Source organism: Delphinus delphis, chromosome 1 (genome assembly GCF_949987515.2).
Source record: "Delphinus delphis chromosome 1, mDelDel1.2, whole genome shotgun sequence".
NCBI classification, from domain to species: Eukaryota; Metazoa; Chordata; class Mammalia; order Artiodactyla; family Delphinidae; genus Delphinus; species Delphinus delphis.
Genome location: NC_082683.1, coordinates 139,708,886 through 139,733,033, shown reverse-complemented (window position 1 = coordinate 139,733,033; position 24,148 = coordinate 139,708,886). Strand labels below are relative to the sequence as shown.

Below are 24,148 nucleotides of genomic sequence, written 5' to 3'. Positions count from 1 at the left end.
AAAAGAACAGTCATACAGACCAACGGAATATGACCTCAGAAATAAACCATGACATATAAGGTCAATTAATTTTCATCAATTGAAAATTAATTAATTAAGGCTGCCAGGACCATTCAATGGAGAAAGGGCAGTCTTTTCAACACATGTTGCTGGGGAAACTGGATATCCAAATGCAAACAAAGGTGAATCCTTACCTTTCGCCACATACAAAACTCAAAATGGATCAAAGATCTAAACTCTTGGAGGAAAATCTTCGTGATACTGGATTTGGCAATGCCTTCTTGGATATGACACCAAAAGAACAGGCAACAGAAAGAAAAACTAGACTTCATCAAAATTAAAAACTGGTACATCAAAGGACACTACTGAAAGAGTGAAAATGCAACCCACAGAATGGGAGAAAATACCTGTAAATCATGTATCTGATGACAGATTAATATCCAGAATATATCGAGAACTCCTACAACACACACAGAAAAACAACCCAATTAAAAATGGGCAAAAGACTTAAATAGACATTTCTCCACAGAAGATATATACAAATGGCTAATAAGTACATGAAAAGATGCTTAGCATCACAAGCCATTAGGGAAATGCAACCAAAACCACAATGAAATAACACTTCACATCCATCACAACAGCTATTAAAAACAAAAATAACAAGTGTTAGTTAGGATGTGGAGAAAGTGGAATCCTTCTACATTGCTGGAGGAATTGCAAAATGGTGCAGCCACTGTAGAAAAGTTTGCAGTTCCTCAAAAAATTAAATATAGAATTACCATGTGATTCAACAACTTCACTCCCAGGTATATACCCAAAAGAATTTAAAGCAGGGACTCACACAGATACTTGTACAAAAATGGTCATAGCAGCATTATTCACAACAGCAAAAAGTGTCCAGCAATCTAAGGGCCCATCAACAGATGAATGGATTAAAAAAATGTGGTATATTCATACAGCGGAATATTATTCAGCCATAATAAGGAATAAATTCTGATATATGCTACAACATGGATGAATCTTAAAACCATTATGCTATGAGAAATAAGACACAAAGGACAAATACTGTATGATTCCACATATATAAGGTGCCTAAAATAGTCAAAGTCAAAGAGAGAAAGCAGAACAGAGTTTACCAGGAGCTGGGGGTAGGAGTGGTAATGTGGAATTATCATTTAACAGGTATAGAGTTTCTGACTGGGATAATAGTTCTGTAAATAGATAGTGGTGATGGTTATACAACATTGTGAATGTATCTTAATGTCACTGAACTAATTGTATGGTTAAAATGATAAATTAGGTTATATATATATTTTACCATAATAAATTTTTAAATGATAATGTATTATCCAAAGGTCCTATTTAGTGAGCCTTTTGTTCCTCAGGTGAGACGGTGGTTATAGAAGTTACTTAAATAATAAATACTTTATGAAATGGCTGGTAGTTAATAGTAAATAGTACCCACCCTCCAAAACACACACACATACACATACATACACACACACGACACTACACATTCAATGCTCTTATCAAATACCTATAATTATATTTTTCAAAGGATTACACATCCAATAAATTCACTAATGATGCAAAGAATTTACATCCTCCCATACTGACAGATAAAAACACATACATTCTCTAAGCACAAAGCTTATATTCACAAATAACTTTTTGCCTAAAGACAAATTTCAATTAATAATCACAATGGGAATTTAGTTATTTAATGCAACCATTAACCTAATGTCACCAATAAAATCTAAGCAGTTATATCACAAAACCAGGGTTATATTCAGTGGACATGCATTAATAATCTATACAATTTAACATTATACCAGAAAAGGAACTGACTACAAAATTTCCCTTGATTTTTGGTGGTTTTCAAATTTCATGGCACAGATTCCCAAGGTAAAAACAGATTTTAAATATTTTTGATAAAATGGTAAAAAATTTCACAAGCCTTTTAATTTTCGTATTGGGGTGAAGATTTAAAACATCAAGCTGGCCCCAATCTGTCAAAAATGACAGGTAAATATTTACAATGACAACACAGGCTTTAGTTACAATGGTATTAGAGGATGACTCTCCCCTGGCAAAAACCTTTTATGGTTAATTCTCAATGCAAACATGTTTTTGTAAATACTGTGATAATATAAACTTGGAAACATACCTGGAATCAGGACAGGGACGAAAAATAAAACGCAAGTCAATCTTATTTCTGACCTGTAATCATAAAGCCTTTTGGCTCTAAACACCAAACACTGTCCTTCAATATAAAACTAAATTAAGAAGAGTAGAACAACTTTACCATGCTGGCTGACATTCTTCTACAGAATTATCTTTCACTACACATCAAGGCAGGGCTCAAGCTCCATTAACTTGCTTCTCTAGAAAGAGTATAATTAGCAGAGCACCAAAATTTATAAACTGATATGGCAACCCAAAATGCTAAACACACTTTTCAAACAGAAGCAAATTTTTCCCCATTGTTACTTCTATGTACCATGTTATTTTTGAAACTTATGTGGCTACCAATAAGAAAAGAATCAGGGAAGCTTTGAACATATCTTGTACTTTTCATCAAGGCTAAAGTGCAAAATATCTCCATGTCTCTGGTATTTTAATAGGAAAAAACATAACACATAATAAAGGAACTGAGGTGACAGTAGAACTAATGCAAAAAAGACTTCTTTAAATATACACTTGAAGACTACATAAGACCAATTTAATTTTTCTTTCTTCAATGAAATCTGTGAATGAACCAAGTTCTCACAGAACTTGAGATCTTGTTTGGTTCTCTTTCCCAGGATCAGAAATTCCAAAATTAGAGAGAAAAAAATGGAAGAAAATAACATTGCATGACAATGGACACTAAGTTCATAAAGAACTTTTTTTAAAAAAATGAGATATTATGGAAGAAAACACCATGAAAATAATAATCCTATGAGAATTGTTTTTTATGCACAGTAAATTTGAGCCTTGGTCTTCATGAAGATACTACAGCTTATATAGAAAACTATAAATATACAAGACTCCAGGAAAAAAAGTCAAAATACATATTATTTAACATTCTGTAGGCCTAAAAAACTTCTGAGGGGAGGGGAAAGGACGGCCAACTGAATCTTCACTTAAGAATACAGAACTATGAAAAATTCCTGGGTCAAAAGCTCCAAGATGCTCCAAATGGAACCACACTTTGTGAAAACATACAACCCTAGATATAGTTTTAAAAGGAAAGAAAAAGTACTGAATAACTGCAGTCCCTTCCAAAAAAGGGTATCTTAAATTAAGGGGAAAAGATTCTAATAGTGTAAACGAATCTGGCTCAGAAAGAAAACTGAACAACATATCCAATGTTCTGTCCATAAAAGTAATGACGGTACATCTTTAATATTAAAGAAATAGGCTATAAAAAAGTTCATTCTCAGAATTGGTTTTAGTAAAAGCTCATTTGTGCTCCTTTGTGGGTGCATAATAAAGTTCCATGGGTTTGTTCACCTTCCAGTATTTCTCACTGACCAATTCCAAAGAAAAAGAGCCATTTAACACCTAAAACAAAAACAAAAACAAAAACAAAAAAAAAAAAGAAAGAATTATGAAAACTGCTCAAAGCACAAAATTGTGAGATGGAACAAACAGAGAAGTCCATCTTAGCACAACAATGTAAAACAACTATACCCCAATTTTAAAAAAGTCCATCTTTAAAAAAAATCCTAAGATAAACTTGTCACTTACACTATTCATAAAAGAACAAAGGATATATCAAGTTAACTACCTGTTGCAATTTCTCCTCCTTCCAGAGTCTGTACCATTTTATTAGGCCCCACCCCACAACCTTCCACTCTCAGATGATCAATGTACTCCCAATTTCAACAGCCTATTATTTTAAATACTTACAGTGAACTGGCCACTGGCTGTTGCTATGTAAATGGTATACTGCTTCTCACTGGCTGTATCAAGGTTCATCTGGTTTGATTCTCCTTTGTTTCGAAGTTCTTCTAAAGCTAACCTCACAGCCAGATACTTGGATAAGTGATCAACAGTGGCATTACCTGAAGTCTTTATGTATCTGGAAAAATAAATCATTAAAACCTTACTTTCTAGATTAGTGATAAAACATACATAAATTATAAAACTAATACATTTCTAAGGGCTTCCCTGGTGGCGCAGTGGTTGAGAGTCCACCTGCTGATGCAGGGGACACGGGTTCTTGCCCCAGTCTAGAAAGATTCCACATGCCACAGAGTGGCTAGGTCCGTGAGCCATGGCCGCTGAGCCTGCGCGTCCGGAGCCTGTGCTCCGCAACAGGAGAGGCCATAACAGTGAGAGGCCCACGTACCGCAAAAACAAAACAAAACAAAACTAATACATTTCTAAAAAGGTATATAAAATGTAAAATGTCTCAATTATTGACAAAATACCAGAAATTTATTCCTCTATTATCTAAAAATTTCTTATTGAAAAGGTACAGAAACGGTAAAAGTACAAGCTCACTATCTACCAGGCCATGAAAGCTCTACCTACCTTACCATCCATAAAATATGACACAGAATGACAAAAATCAAATAGAAATAACACTGTACCGAGAGGAAAAAAAAGAACATACCCCTCAATCCCAATGATCAGAAGTTTTGAGTCTACAGCAGCAAGAAGAAAACTAAGAATATGAGCAAATTTCTTCTTGTCTAAGAATTAATAAATTTTAGGTTTTTAAGACAAAGCACTGAAATGCTAATTGTTTTTTAAAGCATCATATACCATTTACTCACTCACTCAACAAATATTTGATGCTTATATGCACTCAAGGACAGGCTCTCTAGAGTTATATAGTGGTAAAGCAGCCATCCTGGCCAGCATGAATTTTAGAGCCTTCTGACACCCTAGCATCATTGTTAAGAAATTTAAATGATCCTTTCTCCTCCTCTACCTAGAAGGGTCATTCCTTTCAGATACGCAACTGTGGGTGGGAAGCACATGAGGAAAGACGAAAACAACAATTCAGGCAGCCAAAATATCCAACCAAACCCTGGCAATCAATGGGATGACAAATGTCACCCTTAATTCTTATCTAAAGTTGCCTTTTAACTCCTTAACATTCTAAATTCAGATAATCTGAAACTAACCCACACGCTTACCTTGTCTGTGCACTGTCATCTTTTTCCATAAGTGTGGGATGAGGCCTGAATACTAATTCAATTTCACTAGCACCATCCATTACTGGATCAATTGCCACTGTTGCATTGTTATTATCAAGCTCAAGCCCAGAATCATCAGATGTTTTGGTCCGTTTGTTACTAGGTCCTGCTTCCTGATTGCTATGTGTGGATGCATTACTACAGTGAGAACTGTCTCCATTGTCTTCTGCTCCACTACCATTTTCAATCTGTTGTTTCTTGCCTCGCTGTAATCTAGTTAAGGAAAACAAAACAAAAAACATGAAATCTTCATTTAGGCCTTTTCAATGCATCAATTTTGAAGTACGTTTACTGAATTTACTACATTCTAAGTTCCCTGGTGGTCTAATGGTTAGGATTCCGGGCTTTTACTGCCATGGCCTGGGTTCAATCCCTGGTCAGGGAACTGAGATCCCGCAAGCCACGCAGCGTAGCCAAAAAAAAAAAAAAAATCTAAAAACATCTTGATAACTGAATTTGCTCCAAGTTGAATAATGTCATTTATTTCCCACATGTCCCTGAAAGGTCTAGGGAATGTCACTTATACACAGGCAAACATCTGAATAAATTAAACAAATGTTTATATTCCCTTAAAACTTTTCTTTATTGATTATAGGAATTATTGGCAAATATTTACATTTTGATGATTTCCTTTATTATGAGATTTTAAATCTAAAGAAAGGCATAATTCAGTTATGAAAAATTTACAGTTCTGAGGGAAGATATTTATGCCTTTTTAATTAGAATTTCTTAGGGAAACAGGATTTAAGAGTAATGGTAAGCACTACCTGCCCGCTGCTGACCTCACCCAAAGTCTGCTAATGCAATGCAAAATTATTCCAATGCAGAAGATGCCATGGTATCTAAATATGGAGCATAAACACAGAAGCAGCTCTCTAACAAGCTCAAATACTAAAAACCAGTAACTGGGCAAGGTACTTTGTGTATACATCTTATTTACCCATCAAAGCAACTATCAAGGCAGTTAACGTTATTATCATTTTATAATTGAGAAAAACCAATGAAACGGAGGTCCAAGGTCCATGGTTATAAGCTAGTAAGCACCAGAACCAGAGGAAGAACTCGATACACATTCTTTCTACCATATGTATTGCCTCTCCAGCTGTATATACAAGAAAAAGGAGGGAATATGTGATGAAAAAGAAATATGAAAGAACGACATGCACTTCTAAGAATAGTGTCATTACTACATTTTTATTGCCAGAACAAGGAAATAATAGCCCACTGCTTGGGAAAGATGCTCAAGAACTTTTTTTTTAAATTGAACTATAGTTGATTTACAATTCTGTGTTAGTTCTGGGTGTAAAGTAAATTATATACACACATACATACGTACATATGTATATAAAATTCTTTTTCAGATTCTTTTCCATTGTAGGTTATTACAAGATATTGAATATAGTTTCTTGTGCTATATACAGTAAATCCTTGTTGTTTATCTAGTTCATAAATAGTGATGCGTATCTGTTAAACCCATACTCCTCTACTTTATCCCTCCCCCTCCCCTTTTCCCCTTTGGTAAATATAAGTTTGTTTTCCATGTCCATGAGTCTGTTTTGTAAATAAGTTCATGTGTATTATTTTTTTGATTCCACATATAAGTGATATCATATATTTGTCTTTCTCTGACTTACTTCACTCAGTATGATAATCTCCACTTTTGCTATGAATGACAGTATTTCATTTTTTATGGCTAATATTTGAGAGAGAGAGAGAGAGAGAGAGAGAGAGAGAGAGAGAGAGAGAGTGTGTGTGTGTACATACCACACCTTCTTTATCCATTCATCTGTTATGGACACTTGGGTTGCTTCCATGTCTTGACTAATATAAACAGTGCTACAATTAACACTGGGATGCATGTATCTTTTCGAATTAGTTTTCACCTTTTCTGGATATATGCCCCGGAGTGGGACTGCCGGATCATATAGTAACTCTATTTTTAGTTTTTTAAGGAACCTCCATACTGTTCTCCACAGTGCTGCACCAATTTACATTTCCACCAACAGTGTAGGAGGGCTGGCTCCCTTTTCTCTTCTGTCCATTTTTTGATTGGGTTGTTTGATTTTTGATACTTAGTTGTATGAGGTGTTTACATATTTTTGAAATTAAGCCCTTGTCAGTCTCATCATTTGCAACTATTTTCTCCCAGTCTGTACACTGTCTTTTTGTTTTGTTTATAATTTCCTTTGCTGTGCAAAAGCTTATAAGTTTGATTAGGTCTCATTTGTTTACTTTTGCTTTTATTTATTTTGCCTTGGGAGACTGATCTAAAAAAATACTGCTGCAATTTACATCAGAGAATGTTTTGCCTATACTCTCTTCTAGGAGTTTTATCGTGTCACGTCTTATATTTAAGTCTTTAAGACATTTTTAGTTTATTTTTGTGTATGGTATGAAGCCATGTTCTAACTTCATGGATTTACATGTGGCTGTCCAGCTTTCCCAACACCACTTGCTAAAGAAACTCTTTTCTCCATTGTATATTCTTGCCTTCTTCGTCAAAGATTAGTTGACCACAGGTTGTGTGGGTTTATTTCTGGGCTCTTTATTCTGTTCCACTGATCTGTATGTCTGTTTTTGCACCAGTACCATGCTGTTTTCATAACTGTAGCTTTGTAGTCTTGTCGGAAGTCTGGGAGGGTTATGCCTCCAGCTTTGTTCTTTTTCCTCAGGACTGCTTTGGCAATTCTAGGTCTTTTGTGGTTTCATATAAATTTTAGGATTATTTATTCTAGTTCTGTGAAAAATGCCATGGGTAATTTGACAGGGATAGCATTAAATGTGTAGACTGCTTTGAGTAGTATGCCCATTTTAACAATATTAATTCTTCCAATTCAAGAACATGGGATGTCTTTCCATTTCTTTGAATCATCTTCTATTTCCTTTATCAATTTTATAGTTCTCAGCATACAGGTCTTTTACTTCCTTGGTTAAATTTATTCCTAGGGTTTTTTTTTTTGAAGCAATTTTAAACAGGATTGTTCTGTTTTGTTACTTTCTCTTTCTGATATTTCGTTGTTAGTGTAAAGAAATGTAACAGATTTCTGTACCTTAATCTTGTATCCTCCTACTCTGCTGAATTCATTTATTAGTTCTAATAGTTTCTGTGTGGAGTCTTTACAGTTTTCTATAGAGTATTATGTCATTTGCATATAATGACAATTTTACCTCTTCCCCTCCTATTTGGATACCCTCCCTCCCTTTCTTTTTTGTTTTGACTGCTGTGGCTAGGACTTCCAATACCATGTTGAATAGAAGTGGTGCGAGTGAGCATCCTTGCTTAGGAAAGATGCTCAAGAACTTTCCCCCCCCCCCAAAAATAAAATACTGTTTATGAAATCTATACAGCATTTCAAAATTAAGAGGGGGTGACTAATATGTTAATTGACAAAACTATGATTCAAAAATATATGAACACTGGGACTTCCCTGGTGGCACACTGGTTAAGAATCTGCCTGACAATGCAGGGGACACAGGTTCAATCCCTAGTCCTAGAAGATCCCACATGCTGCAAAGCAACTAAGCCCATGTGCCACAACTACTGAGCCTGCGCTCTAGAGCCCGCAAACCACAACTACTGAGCCTGCACACCACAACTACTGAAGCCTGCACGCCTAGAGCCCCTGCTCCGCAACAATAGAAGCCACCGCAACAAGAGAAGCCACCACAATGAGAAGCACGCACACTGCAATGAAGAGTAGCCCCCGCTCACCGCAACTAGAGAAAGCCTGTGTGGAGCAACAAACACCCAACGCAGCCAAAAATAAATAAATTTATAAAAAAAAAAAGTGAACACATACAATGGATCAGTCTTAAAAAGGAAGGCAATTCTGCAGGTGCTACAACATGGATGAACTTTGAAGACATTAAGCCAATCACAGAAAGACAAATACTGTATGATTCCACATATATGAGGTATTTAAAGTAATCAAAATCACAGAAACACAAAGTAGAATGGTGGTTACCAGGAGCTGAGGAGAGGAGGAAGAAATGAGGAACGGTCGCTTAATGGGTACAGAGTTTGTTTTATAAGATGAAAAGAGTTCTGGAAATTGATTGTACAACTGTGTGAATGCACTTACAATACTGCACTGTATATTTAAAAATGCTGAATATGGTAAATTTTATGTTTTTTATCATAATTTTCTACTGTGATACAGAAAGACCAAAATAATGAAACAAACAAAAAACTCAACAGGGTTACTTGTCTAATGTATTTATTTTTACCTCACACTTCTTTCCAAAGAACAGAGCTAGATTAATGTAATTTCAGGCAGCATTCATAAAATAATGTTCAGATAATGGAGGTAGATCAATAGCCTATCATATCCTGCATTTATCAAATCATATCCATAACACTACATACTGTTCTAGAGGTAACATTTCAAGAATTATACACCAACAAACTTGAATGTCATATGAGGAATAAAAGAAATTAGGAATGTAAATATTTAGCCTTTAGAGGAGCATGTAAGAATGTATATTTATATGAAATTATTTGAGGACTAGTAGATAGAAGCAGAATCTGAAATAAATATAGAACCCAACATAAGTATTTTGACAAAGACATATCAAGACTGCTACACGCAAAAGACTAATTTTAATTCAATATAAGGGAAGAACTTTAGAAAATATATATTCATACAAAACTATTTACTTTAAGCCAACCGTAGTTCTATGTACTGGTGTTATAAGAATCAGTAATACTCACACAGTCTCTACCCTCTTAGGGCTTATATTATTCTAGTACAGCAAATAACACACACATGTTCAGAGAATGATAAGTGCTATGAAGAAAAATGAGGCAGAGAGGGTAAGAAAGTATGGAGTCCTGTGGTGGAAGACGGGAACTTAGCAGACACCTGAAGAATGAGTGTGTGTGCCATGTGGACTATCTAGAAGAAGAGGGTTCCTGAAAGAGAGAACAGGAAGTATAAAGGCCCTGAGGCAGAAACAAGCTTGCTAAGTCTCAAAAACAGCCAAGAAGCTTTAATAAAGTTATTAACAAATGAAAGAAGCTTCTATCACATACTCCCACCACTAGAAATGTTCAAGCAAAATCAAAGGTCTATCTATAAAGGATTTTATGAAGGGGATTCTTTCTCCTGGTAAAAGACTAAAAGTTTACTCTTCAGAACCACTTCTGGAACTTTTAAAATACGAATGCCTGTACCCCAATCAAAGATTTTGATTTACTTAGTCTGGAGTGATGCCTTTGAGGCCCTAGGATTTAAAAGCTTCCCAAGTGATTCTGATATTCAGCCAAGGTGAAAGCCACTAGATTGGGATGTGGCTTTATTGGTGGCTGACTTTATTGCAATGTGGCTTTGGAAGATGCTGACTCTCCCTGAGGCCTAAACATATCAGGAGATGTCAGAGCAGAAAAGAGAATAGGGGTGAGGAAAGTGCTCAGATTATATAGGGTCTTGGAAGCTATCATTAAAGTCTTTTAACCTGAATGTGAATAGAAGCTATTAGAGGTTTCAAAGCAAAGGAGAACTATGACCTGACTTCCAATTTATCACTCTGGCTGCTGTGCTGAGCACAGACAATGTGGAGGTAAGCATGGAAAGTTGAAAGACCAATTAGGAGGCTATTTCAACACTTTCAAATGAAAGATGGTGGTTGCCTAGACCAATTTGGATATATTATGGAAAAAGCTAAAAATATATTTATTCACAAACTGGAATACGGACTGGGAAATAAGAGAGAGGTGAAAGGTAACTCCAAAGTTTTTGGCTAAAGCAAGTAGGATGATGGAGTTGCCATCAACTAAAATGAGCAAGAATGAAGAGAAGTAGGGGATAAGAATGACAAGTTCAGTACTGAACATGTTAAGTTTGAAATAAGGAACAGCTAACGACATACAAAGGCAACCAGGAGAATATCGTCTCTTGAAAGCCAGCGGAAGGAAACCAGTCAAACAGAAAAGAGAAATTAACTGTATAAAATGCTGCTAAGTAAGATGAGATCTGAGAATCAGCAATTGGGTTTTGCAATGTGGAGGTCAATGGTAACTTCAACAAGGGTGATATGAGGCATTGGGATAAAGCCTGACTGGGGGAGTTCAAAATGGGACAGTAGAAGTATTGGATATAGTAAGCACAGACAACTCTTTTAAAGAGAAGAAATACAATGGTAAGTGGAGGGAGAAGTGGGTATAAGAGGGTATTTGTCTTGTCTTGTTTTTTTTAAGACTCTAGTACTTTAAATGGAATACCGTATTAGGCCTAGAGACATATTTTATACCTTCAAGAAAAGGTAACCACACAGAACTACTATTTGTTACTGCATTTTATCTATCTCAAAATGGAGGGTGTTAATTCAGTATTTAATAGAGTGGAAAAATGGCCGCCCTGCCTGGCCTTCTCTCCCATATACCTGTTCATGGCCTGTATCTTCAGTCCTTCCTCAATGCTGTGACTGAGTGCTTGCTGATTATTGTGCTTGTTGATCCTGGCTAATACTCTTTCTTGATGAGCTTCATACTCATCACGACTTGGATAAATTTTGCTGATGAGTGCATCAAAGTTTGGGTCTGGTCTTAGTGATCTTTTGGAAACTAGCTTTTTCCGACAGGTAGGGCATTCTTTATTGCTAAATAAAAAGAGAGAAAAGAAAATGTAAATAATGCCAGGATCTTTGGGCTAAAGACAAAAATAGCCAGCTTCCAGATAATTATCATCTTTATTCCAATAGCTTTACTAAGTCGCAGAAATTTAAACTGATTAACCTGACTTTCCTTGAATATCTGACTAGTCACTAAGCAAGATTTTTGAAACATGAGACTCTCCATACTACTTGCCAATAGAGAAAAAACTAAATACTTCCCCATGATAAATTATATATAACCATTTTAGAAATAAAAATCTATTCCTTCCTAAATTTCCCGTTTCTGATATCCATGCTATACATGGAAAAACTATCCACTAATATATATTAATTTATATGTTATGAATTATTTTATTAAAATATTCATCAGGACATTATACTTAAGAAGTGAGAAAATCATGGTTTCATGCTTTGTAATTTCCTCAAAACAAAAACTCATCCTAAAAAGCTTCTAAAACTATATAAAATCAACTGTTTCGAAACAAAGATTCTCCAATAATTAAAACCTAGACTTCAGATAAATTTCCAATTTGCAAATGAACACTTATAGAAAATGTATTTCTCAAAACCCACAGAGCACTAGAACACTGTCCTTGTATAATTTAAGTACCTAGCATAATTCATTTTAACATACCCACTTCTGAGGGCTGTGATAATGCAGTCTGCACAAAAACGATGTAAACACTCTTTTGTAGTCATGGTGTTCTTCAACATATCCAAACAAATTGGGCACATTAATTCACTGTGTAGACTTCGAGGTGAAACCACAATTTCCAAGCCATCCGTTATTGCCTCCTGTAAAAAGCATCACTTTAAAATTAAATGCTACCTAATTAAAAAAAAATTATGGACAAGTTCAAACGTAAGAATATAGAAAATGACAAAAATGAACATCTATATACCCATCACCCAGTCACCGTCACTGTCAACTCACAACCAATCTTGTTTTAGCTATAATCTCCTCCAACTCCCCTCAGCCCCAGCACCAAAGCATTATATAAATGCCCTTATTTTAATGCTAAAGATAACATATTATATATTTAAAAGATAACTAATGTTAAATCACCCTGGTATAGCAATAAAAAAAGCATTGAATATGGAATCAGATGGCTTAGGTTCTATTAGTTCTACAACTAGCTTTGTGACACTAAATAATTAGTTTTAACATTGTCTTCTTACCTGCAAAATGAGGAAGTTAAGCTAAATGAACCCTAAAACTTCTTCCATCTGCAAAACTGCACCATTTTGATAATAAGCTATACATTTCACGCCATCCATTAAAAGATTTTAAAATTCAAATACAAGTATTCCCTATTTATACACAGCTTAACAGGATTTAATTTTAAAATCACCTTTTGAACCTTAAAAAGTCTTGATCCACAGAGAAGTTTCATACAAAGTGGTCAGGTTCTCAAGCTAACCTACAAACTGATTTAAACCATAGCACCTCCGAAGTATAAAAAGTATTAGTATTTCTAATTGTCATGTCTAAAAATGTTTTCAGTGCGAAAATGCATTTGGAGTTCCAATGTAGAATTCAGGACAAACCTCCCAAATGCACAGATTAGTGACTCCTACTTTCTTTGCCACTACCACTACTCGCCCTTCCCACAAGGTGGCACTGAGAACAAAGATTATGTAGCTCTAAAGGCACCAATACAGGCTCCTATGGATTGAGGAAAAAGGTCTAGTATGTGGCCACTGAAAAGGAAGATGCAGGTAGAATAAGGGGCTTCCATATGTTACACTTCCTGTCTCCACTGGCTCTCCGTCGTACTTGTGTTTTCTCTATAGGGTCAAAGATTGATGACCCCACAAGGAAAGCCATCGAAACTATAGATATTGTCCATTATCAAGTATCCATTATGTTTCAACCTCTCTATATAAAGCGCTTTCTGTATTTTACTTAGTTTAATATACACACAAACTTTTGATTTAGGAATTATAACCTCGATTTTATAAATCACACAGAGAGTATGATGATGACTTAGCTAGTAATCAAGTCTGGTCCCCTCTTCCTCTTTAGAATTTGCCTAGCAAAATCTGAACCCTGGATAAACCATCCATCCATATTTTCCATGCCTATACCTGTGCATCTGCATAGCACTGCAGGGGAAAAAAAGGGAGGAATCACACAACCAGACTGATATCACTAAAAACTCATTTTTCTTTTCACTGCACTATTTTACAACTTTTCTTCTATCTGCAGACCTACCACCTAAATGTTCAATAGATTAATTACCTTACCTCAAATTTCATTTAAAGAACTCTCTCGTTTTCTCTCTACCAAATCTTTATAAAGCATCTTCCTCTTTCTTCTTACAAAGAGAAAGTATACCTCTTCCTATCACATGTCCATTCCTTCCTACCTTCTCAAGTATATCCCTCTTTGGATTTCTATTTGATCTCAGACTTCAGCAATCTCTCCCTCTTCACTAAATCAGCCTAGATTAATATAGGGTTGCTGCATAGTGAAATGTGAATGATGAGCTTAGAGCTGTGTGTAGAGGAGGGTGGGGTGAGAGTGGTTCCATCCCTCATCTTATTAACAAAACAAAATTTAAATAACTTCCTGATTCTATGTTGCCCTCAAGTTTTCACTCCATTTCTCTGTTTCTCTGCACAGCCAAACTTCTCTGAAACATTACCTATTCATTTTCACCTCCCCCTCCCCTTTAACACAGCAAAACCTACTCAAGTGAATCTACTCTGGTCAAGGTCACCAAGTATATACAGCCAACTCTAGTGCTCACTTTTGTAATCTTCACCTTATTCATCCTCTCAGTAGTACTGAACACAGTAACTGCATCCTCCTTGAAACACTTTGTCCTATGTTTTGATCCCCTCACTTCATCTTCCATTTTTCCTTACTTTTCTTTGGCCGTTCCTTCTCAGTCTCCTTTGCTGGCTCCTTTTCCATTACTTAATTTCTAAATCTTGAAGCTCCTCTGGATGAAGTTCTGGGCCTTCTGCTCATCTCTCTCTAGGTGATCTGGCATTCTCATGCTTAAAATGTACTGACAAGTCCTAAAACTTTATATTTAGTCCAGACCCCTAGGTAGCATCTCTACTTGTCTTATAGGCATTTCAAACTGAAAATGACTTCAGTTTTAAGCATGTTTATCTCCTTCAAACCTGTTCCTCTCCCAGCCTTCCCCATCTTCACCTTCTCAAAATAGTCTTCCCTGGTTCTTCCGCAATTATTTATTACAGCATTAAGAACCTTCCCTTTACATAACTTCTCATATGTGTAATTTACTTGTTTGATGTCCATAAACTCCCTGGGCTGGTGCCACATCTGTTTTATTCACCACTTTACCTACTGCCTAGCTTAGGACCTGGTACAGAATATGCACTCAAATTATTTGTTCATGAAATGAAGTGTCAACCAAACATACATAAATTAGAACTGTATATAAATTTATTATTACTGCTATGTTCTTTCAAGTTTTCACTTTCTAAAACTATATCCCAGTTTATATGCCTATTTCCCCTAAGTTATCTTAATCTATATTACCTGAGGTGTTCGTTGTAATTCATATAAACTGAGTTCCCATGTTTTGCTTAATGGTTGAGTTCCGTTTGTCTGCACAGCCTGAGACATTGCTAGGAATAAAGAAGAGAGAAAACCAATTTTAGTATCTGAAAGGGAAGTAAATCTCAAAACTAATTTTTAGACATTGTAAATCCTGAGAGTAAAACCAACAGAAATTACACACTGGCTCCTCAAGAACAAAGAAGAAAAGCTCAAGAATCTTTCCATTTATAAATACAAGCTACTTGAGAGCAAGAAGTTATCACTGATCTCTGAATGCCTAACAGCTCGCACACAGAGAATGCTTAATTATTACTGATGTATAGGAAACTCTCTTCACCCAAAATAAGAAGTATCTTTCTGAAACTGGCAGTCATGGAACTTAGAACTGTCAGGAAAATCTCAGACTCTTCAGCATGGCCATCTAGTCCAACTTTTGCCAAAGATACAAAATCTACTTTAAAGCACTTTAAGCCACAGGTCATTCTGCCTCTACTTTCACAGCTCCACTCATGAAAAATCCCCTTTCTAATAAGTCAGCTTATCTCCTCCTAATGATGAGCCCAAAACTGCTTCCTATTCACCTTACAGCTGTCCTCTGGAGGCAAACTGACTAAGCCGAATAATTTTTCTACACAACAGTCTTTCAAATATTTGGACACTGTTACCATATTCCACCTGATTTTTCTTTACTTCTGGCTAAATGTCCTAGTTCCTCCTACTGCTCACCATGTGACACAATTTCAAGGTCTCCTCACCACTCTGACTTTCCTCTTGTTATGAATGAACAACGTACAGCCAACTTCTCTGCCTGTCTTTGAATAGGGGGATGAGATCTAGTATACATGTGAGGAAGATGGTCTTAGACAACTAACTCCTCTAGGGCAAAGGAAGAGGCTCCAATCATTCAAGTATTCAGCAAACATCTATTATTGGCCAAGCAGAATTGCTCTAGGTCCTTGCCTCAGAATTCAAAGCCCATAAACAAAGAAATGTGTGTAAACAGCTAAACTACAAACTGACAAGATCGAGTCTAAGCAACCATATGGAAAAAATGATATGGAATTACAGAGAAGGATCAGGAAATTTAAGGAGTCAGGGAAGGCTTAAATGGAGATTAAACAGCCTTAAAAAAAATACTACACTGGGATGGGAGTACAAAAGAAACAGGGTTCCAGGCAGAGTCGAGCAACATGTATGTAGGTATGAGTCTGGAAGCCACTGGAAGTTTTAAACAAGAGATGACATGATCAAATAGTTTCAAAGAAATTCAAGCAGTATGTAGAAGACAGAATAGAAAGCAACTAGCAGTAAAAAGAACAATGAGGAGGCTGTTAAAAAACCTCAGTGATATTAACTATCTAAACCAAAGCAGCAAAGCACAGACAGAGAGAATCAGACAGATCACTACGTGATACATACAACACTGGTCTAAGAGGGAAGGGTCAAATAAGATTTTACGAAAGCAACCATCCTTTACTGAGATAGAACACAGAAGGAAGGTGTGGGTTAGAAGAGAAGTGGAGCTGCTACACACACTGAGTTCCAGTTATTTAATGGAGCACTGAGGGAGGTAGAGTCGTCCAGTAGGTAGTGAGAAAGAAAAATATCACACTTGCCTAAAGACACAACTTGCACAATCACAGTATGGCATATATTCTACACTGGCACATAAACAATGAAGGACATGATCTATTTGTATCCAGGATGCTGAATTTCCCACTTTTAGCAGCTATCATTTAAAAATACCTGCTCTTAGACTTCCCTGGTGGCACAGTGGTTAAGAATCTGCCTGCCAATGCAGGGGACACGGGTTCGGGCCCTGGTCCGGGAAGATCATACATGCTGCCGAGCAACTAAGCCCGTGCGCCACAACTACTGAGCCTGCGCTCTAGAGCCCGGGAGCCACAACTGCTGAGCCCATGCGCCACAACTACTGAAGCCCACGCGCGTAGAGCCTGTGTTCCACAACAAGAGAAGCCACCGCAATGAGAAGCCCGTGCACCGCAACAAAGACCCAACGCAGCCAAAAATAATTAATTTAAAAAAAAACCCTGCTTTCAAGAACCCACCCAATGAGCAATTAACTTACTTTGCTTTTATAAGTAAAAGCACTTCACTGAAATTTAACCTAAATTCTAGCCCCCTCTAAAATTCAATATACATTGTCTCTTCAAAACAGCTACATTTCCACATGAAGTTTCTCCCTTGTGCAAGCAAAAATTTGAAATATGTTCAAATTTTTCAAATTTGAGTGAGTCATGGCTTTTGTTTATAATTTTGAGGCTGTCCACTGAGTCTACCTTGAAGACTCACTCATTTTGCTTATCAGAACCAGTGGACTCCCAAACAAGCAAACATTCCTTGAATCTTCTGTGCTTGAAATACAATTATCTTTCAGCTCCATCATGATTCCTGATCAGTGTCCCAACAGTAGCCTGAAATCTGAGCAATTTTTCACAGAGCTCTGGTCACTAATCTAGCTGAGTTTGTTACCCTATGATTAGTAGCCTGTGGTTCTTTGAGTATCTCCCTGAGTGCGGGAATCACAAATTGAAAGAATTTTGTGACAGAAAACTTATCCTTCATGAAATACTGTCTTTTCTCTATCATTCAGTCTTCAGAGGATCAAATGCTGGCACAGACTCTACTAATTCCTATCTAGTCAAACTGATGGATACAAGAGACCCAACAGACCAGTATCTGCTCTCTGGAGCAAAAAACTTTGCCATAAGCCTCTCTAAAAAGCCTTCATGAAGAGATTAACTAAAAGAGACATCACTTTGTTTAATGTAGGAGGACTTTCTCCTTCATTTCTGTACTCTGGGGTTAAAGGTTAACATTTCTGTACTCTAGGGGCTAAATCATGGTCGCTAGCCACCATTCATTCATTCATTCATTCATTCATTTATGGCTGCATTGGGTCTTCGTTACTGTGTGCGGGCTTTCTCTAGTTGTGACAAGTAGGGGCTACTCTTCATTGCAGTGCACAGGCTTCTCACTGCGGTGGCTTCTCTTGTCGCGGAGCACGGGCTCTAGGCATGCGGGCTTCAGTAGTTGTGGCACGTGGATTCAGCAGTTGTGGCTCACGGGCTCTAGAGTGCAGGCCCAGTAGCTGTGGCACACAGGCTTCATTGCTCCACAGCATGTGGGATCTTCCCAGACGAGGGCTCGAATCCATGTCCCCTGCATTGACAGGCGGATTCTTAACCACTGCTCCACCAGGGAAGCCCCCCTAGCCACCATTTTATAAGCATCACTTGACCTTATTGTATGTAGTTTGTATATTGATGTGGGTTTCTCTACATCTACGATACAAACTTCTCCTGACAGAACTCCTGCCCCTATATACACTCTTATTATAATCCTAGTTATTCTGCTTACCAGGCTAGATGGCACAATTTCTCCAAGGATGTTTATAATTACCTTAGCTATTATTGGTAATTTTGGACATGTCAAAGATAATACAACTAAAAGAAGCTCTAGAAAAGAAAGGGAAAAAAGTACCAAATACACAATGGGCAGTCTTTTTGACTGGTATGCTGAGGCCTCAAAATTAAACCCAAACTTCAAAGTAGCATCATCCCTTTAAAGTTCTCTAGCAAAGACCAAAGAAAATAAGCATTCAAACTGCCCTCCTTATGCATCCAACATTATCATGTTTTAGCATCACCACCTTTACCTATATTCCCTCTGTTCCCCTCTACTGCCACCCCTAGAATCCTAAGTGAAATATCCTTTCCTCAAGGTCTTCCCCCAAGAAAACAACCAATGACCCATACCCACTTAAGACTGCTACAATGGTAGGTAAACCAATGGAAACTAAGTTAAGGTACAGTTTAGGGCTAACAGTCACAATAAAAGACTTTCCAAAACCAAAAGGCAGACAGACTAATGGCTGCTACTGAATTTCATTCTATTAAGAAACTGTCCAGGAATCCCAGGCTTATATTAATGATTCCATTTACTTGTAGCCCCTCAGATGGATAAAAATAGTTGAAAAGTGGCTGGAAAAAAGAAAAAAAAAAAAACCTTGCAAAACGTTCAACAGGGACTAGAGAAAGCAAGAAAACCAGGGTGATAAATAAAGCCTTTTCTGGTGCCCTTCCTTTAAAACTTAGACTAAAATTCTAGGCTGCAAACAAGGAATGGACCGATAAATAGGAGACATAAGAAACTGGCTTCAAGGCGTTCAACCTGTATTGTGGGATAGACCCAAGAGGCAATGTAAAAAGAACCTGCCCCCTCTTTTTCTTAATAGGCTAAAATCTAAAATACAGGATTTAAAAAAAAAGTGGAACAGAAAATTGCAAATTTGGATGATTTCCAACACAGAGCTGAAAGAAAATGTTAGAAGACCTTTAGAAAACTGACAAACTACAAACTAAAACAAACATATGATCCTTCAGATAAAAAAAAAAAAAAAAAATCAAAGATCCTTCAGCCTCTAAGTTTTAACGACCTATTCATAAAGACACTGGCAGATACAGCAATCAGAAAAATATCTGGAAGAGGCACTGCTCCATATTAGCAAATAAAGCGTGGTGTGTGTGTGTGTGTGCACGCACGTGTGTGTGTGTGTGTGTAAAGAACAATGGCCCCGAATCTACCGATGATGCTGCTCTGAAGTTGACTCTAGAATTCACTGAATTCAAAGTGAACTACCTTTAAATACAGCTCCCCTGTAGATACATGTACCACTATTTCTACCATAAATGCTACAATAGCATAATGAATTTATCGGGGAACTAAAACTACTAAGATAGGAGGAATTTCTAAGAATTCTAAATCCTAACCCATGTCTCAACACTGTTACCCTGGGGTCAACTATAAACAGAACACTCCTTTCATCTGTCTCTAGAAAGCTTCCCCAGCAAATTAATAGGAACTGTCAAATGAAATATTCTCCTAAATATATATATTTTTAAAGTCTTCTTTCTAGAGATGCCAGTTCTCCTGAACACAGCCAAATTATATCCGATTTGGATATTTGTATTCCTGTGGCAACTAAGATTCAGGAAGTAATTCACAAGTTAGTTGTAGTTCCAGAACTTCCTGGTATCATCATTCGGAAAACTAGGATCTACACGAGTTTTAAAAATTTTCCAGTCTTTCTGTTTGAATCTGTATTACAATCAATCATATGTTCCCTGGTAGTTAGAGTCTTAAATGCTACTGCATGGATGCCATCTTATCAGATAATACAGCAGGTAATCCTAGACCAAAAAAAAAGGATAGAGTCTTGCTGATCACCAAAACTGCTATCTCAATTTTTAAGAATATGTCAGCAGTGTAAATCTGAACAATAGTGACCTCTACTGTGACCTGGCCAAGGAGGGTCAAAAGGTGATCTGAGAATGAAAAATTCCGTCTTTTGCCTCAAGACACAATCCACATATACAGAGGAAGCTGTAAATTCTACTCTGGCCTAAAGCACATTATCTACATGTATTTAGGAAGCTCAAGTTTCTACTTTTGGCAGTTACTGAACAGATAAGCTCTCTAGAATTAGTTCCTCTTTGCTTTAGGTCAATATATTTTTTCATTTAAATTTAACCTAAATTCTACCCTTCCCCCAAATCATATATAACCTTTCCTCTTCTTTGGTTTAGTGAGAAGCTGCATTTCTGTCTGCAGCTCACTCTTGCCCAAGCCAAGAATGTAAAAGACATTTAGCTTCTGTTTTTCGGATGGGAATAAATTGTGATTTTGATGACTGGTATTTGGGAGTCATCTATGCATATAGACAGAGCAACGAAAAAGGAAAGTTGAATAAGAATGGATGGCCTAGGTAATAATTATAATCTGAAAGGATGGAGAGTAGAGTTGAAGCCAGCAAAGAAGGGAAATTAGGTGTCAGACAAAGTAATCTTAGGGATTCTTTCCAGCAACAGGAATGTGCTTTCCAGTTGACTACTGCCTGAAGATCCCTGCAGCACAACGGAAGATCTAGGTCTACCTGTGGCCCAATACCCACCTAAATTATACTTCTGAATAAAAGATACCCCCAACAAAACAGAAATGTTTCTTGCACGAAGTAGGCACTCAAATTTGTGGAGAGAATGTTAGCATTATAGTTTGGACAAGATAACTTTAGTAGCACTGACAGAAACAGAAAATAGATCTTGAGGAAAGATCTAGTCACAGCTAAATTTTGAAAGCTCACGGCTTCAATAACCAAAGGGGAAACAGCAATAGGATATTCAGAATGCTCTTTTAAGGACCACAAATAACTGGCACTCATGCTGACTTTCCACATCTTCGCATATGGTAGATCACAAAGTCCTTTTGTGAAGGCTCAATGTGGTTTCAAAAGCTTTTTCAATACAACACCCTCAAGAAGTGACTACCATAAAGCAAAGAGCAGAGCAGGCAAAAGAGACGAAAACTCCTATGCATTCTACACAAAAAGATTTAGTAAGCGTACCTTTTTTTAAACAAGAAAAAGGTTAGACTTTTATTTCCAGTTCTGCATGTAAGTTACCATTCAGTCCTAACAAGTAAAAAAGCTGAACAGACTGAAAAATCAACTACTCTTCTGGGATCCATAAGCAAGAGGAGGACACAAGGCAAATCACTGCCCCAAAATTGAAGAGACAGAATACAGGGAATCTCAACATATCTGAGCAGACTGAGGCACTGAAACCGCAGTAGGAAGCAGTGTCAGACAGGAAACTCTTGAACTATAACTGAAAAATGGTTGGAGGAAGCTCAGTGTGGACAAGTCTGAGAGATAAAAACTCCAGGAGGACCCAGTCACAGGGAGGCCCCCACAATACTGTGAAATTTACCTCCAGCAGCCCAACCAGATACCCACACTAATTATCAGAGAAAACTCCCCTCATGCTTCCAGCAGATTCGGAAGGAGAAAAGGAACCATTTCTAAATATGCCAGAGCATTCTAGTTCTTCGTAACAAGTCCTGCCCTCAGGGAAAATTAGTTAACCAGAACCTAACCTGCTGGGATATTACCAGAACCTAAGTGACCTGGAGAAGGGAAATACCCAACTCCAGTCCATTCTAGTCTTCCTGTCCCACCTAAAAGGGGTTAGAAAAAAACTAAGAACCACTAGTGAAGTTCACAGCCCAGAGACATAGGCTCTGAGACCAATTACAGGACTACAGAACCCTTGCCCTCCCCCTACACCTCACCACCACATTACTAAAGGCCTTTTTGCAGCAGTTCCTTTTACCCAGTACATCATGTCCGGCTCTAGAAAAAATTACTAGGCATACCAAAAGACAAAAACACAATTTGAGAGACAAAGCAAGCATCAGAACCAGATATGGCAGGGACACTGGAATTATCAGACCAGAAATTTAAAATAACTATGAATAATATGCTAAGGGCTCTAAAGGATAAAGACCACAGAAGAACAGATGGCCAATGTATGCAGAGATGGAAATCCTAAGAAAGAACTAAAAAGAAATGAGAGCTCAAAAACTCTGTAACAGCCATAAAGAATGCCTTTGATGGTCTTATTAGTAGCCTGCCTACCGCTAAAGAAAGTATCACTGAGTCAGAGGATGTACCAGTAGAACCCTCAAAAACTGAAAAGCAAAAAGAACAAAGACTGACAAAAACAGAACAAAATATCCAAGGACTGTGGAATATCTACAAAAGATGTAACATACATGTAATGGGGATACTAGGAAGAGAAGAGAGAAAGGAACAGAAGAAATATTTGAAACAATAATGACTGAGAATTAATTTCCCCAAATTAATGTCAGATAATCAAACCACAAATCCGGGAAGCTCCAAGAATACCCTGCAGAATAAATGTCAAAAAAACAACACCTCAGCATATCATTTTCAAATTACAGATATTCAAAGACAATGAAAAGATCCTGAAGAAGCCAGAGGAAAAGGTTATACTTACTTGAAGAGAAAAAAAGGGATGCAAAGTACAAAGTATTTTCTGTACTTGGAACTTACTTGTATGCATTAGAGCTGCTTACATGTCTATCCCACTGACTTAAATAATTTGACACATCTTAATATTTTCTCCTACACCTAGAAATGAGCCTGCTTTTCAATAAAAGTTAAATAAATGAGGGAAGACATTTAGAAAGGAAAAAAAAATGAACCTTAAATAATACATAAATGGAAAGAATTTCCTAATGCTGATCTTTTATGATTTAACTAGGAATCTTCAAAGCGGGGTATGCATGTGTACTCCTGAGCTACACAAAAGGCTATAAGTCTTGGATACTTTGAAAGGAATTTAATTTCCGGATTATCAATTTTCCTGAAGTATTTTTACCAAAATTGATCTGCCCTGACAAAAGGCCTATGTATCTGGGTAGGTCCCTCTCCCTACCCCAATCCTTCCATAAGATTACATATCATTTACTCACTCATTCAAATACTGATTATCCATTGCACCCCATGCACTGTACAAGGTGCTAAGAATGATAGCAGTAAACACAAGTATGTACACAATAAAGTAAAAATTCTTAAGTTCTAAATAAGAGATACAAAAAAGGGCATTGGTTTAGATAATGAAGAAGAGAAAAGGAGCTATTAAAAACAGAGGATCAAGGAAGGACTTCAAAGGAACAGACATGTCGGAAAGGCAGAAAGGTCAGTGTGACAGGTAAGTAAATGGGAAAACACACAAGAAGAGGTTTTACAGAACTAAAGAAGGGGCCATGATGGTGATCTTCCCAAGAATCAAATGGGGTTAAGCTGAGGGGCAAAAGCCACACTGGAATGGGTTAAAAAGGAAAGCAAAATTGACACTATATGTTCTTTATAAATTAATAAAGTGAAAATACAACCTTATCAAAATGTATGGGATGTGTAATG

General features: G+C 37.0%; 1 protein-coding gene across 1 annotated transcript in view; it reads right to left on the bottom strand.

Annotated features, from left to right (window-relative positions):
* Positions 1-1,295: 1,295 nt before the first annotated feature.
* RNF2 (ring finger protein 2) overlaps positions 1,296-24,148 on the bottom strand; it is a 54,103-nt gene continuing 31,250 nt past the window's right edge. The window contains exons 2-7 of the mRNA XM_060035282.1: positions 15,322-15,410; positions 12,439-12,599; positions 11,574-11,789; positions 5,133-5,405; positions 3,895-4,066; positions 1,296-3,546 (exon numbers count right to left, since the gene is read on the bottom strand). Of these exons, the coding sequence (XP_059891265.1) occupies positions 3,445-3,546; positions 3,895-4,066; positions 5,133-5,405; positions 11,574-11,789; positions 12,439-12,599; positions 15,322-15,408 (1,011 nt within the window). The 5' untranslated portion in view covers positions 15,409-15,410 and the 3' untranslated portion in view covers positions 1,296-3,444. The remainder of the gene's footprint in view (positions 3,547-3,894; positions 4,067-5,132; positions 5,406-11,573; positions 11,790-12,438; positions 12,600-15,321; positions 15,411-24,148) is intronic.